The sequence below is a fragment of the Cajanus cajan genome, chromosome 11 (genome assembly GCF_000230855.2).
Source record: "Cajanus cajan strain Asha chromosome 11, NIPB_CcT2T_4, whole genome shotgun sequence".
Lineage (NCBI taxonomy): Eukaryota > Viridiplantae > Streptophyta > Magnoliopsida > Fabales > Fabaceae > Cajanus > Cajanus cajan.
Window position 1 is genome coordinate 41,073,980 of NC_138527.1, and position 4,752 is coordinate 41,078,731.

At 35.0% G+C, this 4,752-nt stretch overlaps 1 protein-coding gene across 1 annotated transcript; it reads left to right on the forward strand.

Moving 5' to 3' along the window:
- The first annotated feature begins 236 nt into the window (after nucleotides 1–236).
- LOC109801047 (malate dehydrogenase, glyoxysomal) lies at nucleotides 237–4,456 on the forward strand. Its single transcript, XM_020362016.3, has 9 exons — nucleotides 237–489; nucleotides 564–779; nucleotides 1,556–1,870; nucleotides 2,681–2,770; nucleotides 2,865–2,948; nucleotides 3,534–3,569; nucleotides 3,728–3,817; nucleotides 3,932–4,026; nucleotides 4,123–4,456. The coding sequence occupies exons 1-9, from the start codon at nucleotides 427–429 to the stop codon at nucleotides 4,193–4,195; spliced, it is 1,062 nt and encodes a 353-aa protein (XP_020217605.1). The 5' UTR covers nucleotides 237–426; the 3' UTR covers nucleotides 4,196–4,456.
- The last annotated feature ends 296 nt before the right edge of the window (nucleotides 4,457–4,752 follow it).

Consider the following 4,752-nt stretch of genomic DNA (forward strand, 5'->3'; position numbering starts at 1 on the left):
AATTTTGAGATTGAAAATGAAAAAAAAAATGAGGTTTTTATTTTAGATGAAATTATTATTCTAATTAATGGCATCGTTGGAACAGAAAATTAAAAGCAATTCAGTTGACTTAATTGGTAAAAAAAAAAAAAAGATTAGATTTAATTGATTTTAAAACAATAAATTTAAAGACCAAAATTAGCCTTAATGAAACAAAAAGTCAAAGCAGAGAAAAATTGTAATGAAAAAGGAAGCAGAAATGAAGAAGTTCCAAACGGTGAAACCTAACAACCGCAGCAAAGAGCATTTGAGAAGATCACAGATCACATACATAAACCATTCAGATAAGATCAATTTGCCCAATTCACACCCACATCACATCTTTCTCCACACGCAACTAGTATTTGAAGACGCAACAATCTTTCCCGTTTCACCGGAGAAGGGAATATGGAATCAAATTCAGGTGCCAACGACCGAATTGCCAGAATCGCCGGCCACCTCCGCCCTCAGGTTCGTTTCGTCTTTCTTACGTAAATTCGATTACTAAGAATAGCATCATTTGATTTTTGATGTGATTGGAACAGGCAGAGGGTGATGTTTGTCTGAGGCGTAGCCATTGCCGTGCCAAAGGTGGAGCCCCCGGATTCCACGTTGCAATATTGGGTGCCGCAGGAGGCATAGGACAACCTCTGGCGATGTTGATGAAGATGAACCCACTCGTTTCAGTTCTCCACCTCTATGATGTTGTCAACACCCCTGGGGTCACCGCTGATATAAGTCACATGGACTCTGGCGCTGTTGTAAGTTTTTAGAAAAGCAAGCAAAACCCAGATACATGTGCTGATTCCTTGTCCTTAATTTTATTCAAATTAATAACTTGCTCTATAAATTTTGATGGGTTGGTTGACTTGTGCCCTTATGAGCATATTTGGCTACATGCCAATAAGAGCCTATAAGAATTTTTAAGAGCTTATTTACCGAAAAATACTCTTAATTTTCAGTAGAAACGCTCACAGAAGTTCTTCTAGATTGTATCCAAACAGATTATATGTCATGTTTGGATAGACATCGCAAAAATTATTTATAGGAGAAGTTAAGAAAGTAAAATGATTTGAATAAACTTTTTCATAAGTACTAATGCGCCTCAGCTTAGCTTCTTTAAAACGAACTAATGCGCCCCAGCTTTTGGAGAACCTTCTATAAAAAGTTAAATGGAAAAGTTGATTTTAATTTATTGGGGAATCTTTAATTCTTAATTCATTTTATCTTTGTATTTTCGTCTTTTTTATATGCTTATGAAGAAGTTTACTCAAATAAGGCCTAAGCTTATTTATAATTAGAAATTAACTTGTGTATAAGCCAATTGATAAAAACTGTTTGTTTTTTCCAAAAACTTATCTGAAGTCATGCATAAGCTAAATTGAATTTGTGGGAGAAACTTGATTCGTTTTACCTTTTTATTTTCATATCTTATAAGTGTTTATTAAAAAGTTTATCTAGACAAGGTTAAATCATGCTATATTGTTCATTTTTGCTTGCATAGTCTGCTGGCATGACTAAAAGTTTCGGTGTCTAGGTTCAAGGGTTTTTAGGGCAGCAGCAGCTTGAGGATGCACTTATAGGCATGGACTTGGTTATCATCCCTGCTGGTGTTCCACGAAAACCTGGAATGACAAGAGATGATCTCTTCAATATAAATGCTGGAATTGTTAAAACGCTGTGTGAAGCAATTGCAAAGTGCTGTCCTAAGGCAATTGTGAACTTGATAAGCAATCCAGTTAACTCCACAGTCCCCATTGCAGCTGAAGTTTTCAAAAGAGCCGGTACTTATGATCCCAAGAAACTTTTGGGAGTCACAATGCTTGACGTTGTTAGAGCCAATACGTTTGTGGTATGTGCTACTGCTTTTGCAATTAGAACAGATCTTTTAAGTAGCTGGATATTTATGATGGTGAAGTGAATTTTAACTCTTCAACTGTGAGAAAATTTCCAGTGTGCAACATTTTCGTTGTTTCAACTTTCAAGCTTAGACCAGCTATGCTTACAAGTTATATGTATTGCTTAATTATAACAACTTGTGATGGTATAATAATTTAGGAATTGAATTTTTGAGTGAGCGGAGCTGATATGCTATTTGTTCTTAATATTTTGTATTGTTGATACTTGATAGTATATGCAAAAAGAAATAATTTCCTTTACACCCCAGTAATTAACATTTTTGGTTTAAAGTTAGTGCAATATTTTAAACGCTTATGCTGGCACTGTGATCCTGATATACCCCCCTACTACTGAGGTGTATACTACACATAGGTAAGGAAACCAAAAATGGGGAATATTTCATTCTAATAGTTATGGGAAATGAGAATATAATAGGAAAACGAAAGGAAGTGTAGAAGATTTGCAGGTCCCTTCTCCCTTGAAGAACCTGTGGCATTTTCTTTCTGTTTTACGGTATTAGAGAGAGATACAATCTGTAATCCTTCTTTTTGATAGTGATATCAGTTTTAGAAGATGGAATTCTGGTTTTGTTAATACAATATACTCATACCTGATTCTAGTTTCTATTACATCTATTTAACATTGCTTATTGAAGTTTGAGTACAACAAAGCTTCTGTGCTTGTCGCTCTCTCGTATTATTTGCTTGATCTTATTTATGGAGTTGCACTTCATTCATTTTTACCTGTTGGGCGTAAACTGCAGGCAGAAGTTTTAGGTGTAGATCCAAGGGATGTGGATGTCCCAGTTGTTGGGGGACATGCTGGAATCACAATTTTACCTCTTCTTTCTCAGGTCTTCTCATAACTACTTCTGATTCTTATTTGTTGCCATATTTGATGCTTAAACTACTTCTGGTTTTTACCTGACAATATCACCCAATTATCAGGTTAAACCTCCTTTCTCTTTCACCCCAAAAGAGATTGAGTACCTGAGTGATCGCATACAAAATGGTGGAACTGAAGTTGTTGAGGTGAACATTTACATATTTACCTTTATTTTTTAATTTCTGTTTACTTCAATTATTGCTCATCTTTCCTTTATCCATCGACTGTGGAGGTTTTGATGATCAACGAATTCCATATGTTGATTTATAATATCCGACTAAGATAGCAGAAACTGATCCTGTGGGCAACTCTCCACTGCCACCCAAGTGGGAGTTATGGAGGCTAATTGAATATGGGTTAGCTTTAATAAGATGATTCAAATTTCACGTGGGATGGGATCAAATGTAAAGACAATTTTCCCCATCCTTTACGTGTATACTTTCCCATTCTTTGCATTTATATTATTTGGTAGTCTGCAATTCCTCTAAATCCTTGGTTGATATATTGATCCAGTGGCTAGCCTGAGAAATTTTTTGTTGAAAGCTTTCCTGTATGCAGGGAAACTTACACTTGAGTAATTTAAGTTTGAAAGTAATTGCTAATCTGCCTTGGTGGATTTGTATCAGTTAGTGCCTAATGGCAGTACTTTTGTGTTATACATTATTCCTCCATTGCTAAGGATTATCTACTCATCAGAATTCTGATTAGTACAATATTGTAATTTTCTCTAGGCCAAAGCTGGAGCCGGTTCTGCAACACTCTCAATGGTTAGTATTTCTATGCTTACTTTTGTGCGTGTTTGAACGCATGTGGTTGTTCCCTTTTTTTTAAAAAAACATTTTTGTTTTGTAGCGTCTTTATAACATTCATGACATAACTATTTTGGTCCAAGTAAATGTGATGAACAACTTGTAATAAAGTGCAGGCATATGCTGCAGTTAAATTTGCAGATGCATGCCTTCATGCCCTGAGAGGAGATGCTGGCATCATTCAATGTGCATATGTTGCTTCGCAGGTATATACAAACCTGTTTTCGTTATACATATATATATATAAGAAAAGAAACCTGTTTTCTTTAAAGGGCATCTTAGGGTTGCTAACATACCATCCTTTTTCCGTCACATTTTAGGTGACTGAACTCCCATTCTTTGCATCAAAAGTACGACTTGGCCGAGGTGGGGTTGAGGAAATCCTTCCTCTTGGTCCCCTGAATGATTCTGAGAGGTATACAGTGTCACTTGTATTTTTACCTACGAAATTCCTTCACATAGGTGAAACTGAAACATTAGAATTTATTTACTTCTATTTTTATTTCAACAGGGAGGGTTTGGAAAAGGCCAAGAAAGAGTTATCAGCAAGCATTGAGAAGGGCATTTCTTTCATCAGAAAATGAATAGTTGATGATAGTACCTCCTGAAAATAAATGGTGCGGGTGCTGTGTCCATTGTGAGATCACAAATTTTGAATTAGTTATGTGATATGTATGAATCTGTTTCGAACTCTAATAAAAGGATAGTATTCTATATATCATCAAACCACAAATTGTGTCCTAGAAACATGTAATAATTGGAACACCGAATTCCAATTATTATTCCATTACAAGTGATTCCCACAGTTTGAATCTATTAAAAATAATCCAGAGATGTTTTCTGTATCTGTTGTGCTGACCAATATAAACCTGTCCAATAGAGCATGATATTTAAGTTTAGAATTAAAAAAGTTCAATTAACACTTCGTTTTCACCCGGTGAACCTAACCCGCTGAAAAACGGTTGGGTTTGGTTGGATAGACCTGCCAATTTATTAAAAATTTATAAATTATTTTTATTTATTTGTCTCAAGTTTTCTTTAAATTTTATTATAAAATATAACTAAAAAGAAAAAATTACAATAGTAAAGAATCAAATCATTTAAATGTTCAATTGAGCATGAATTTAATAAGTCTATCAAC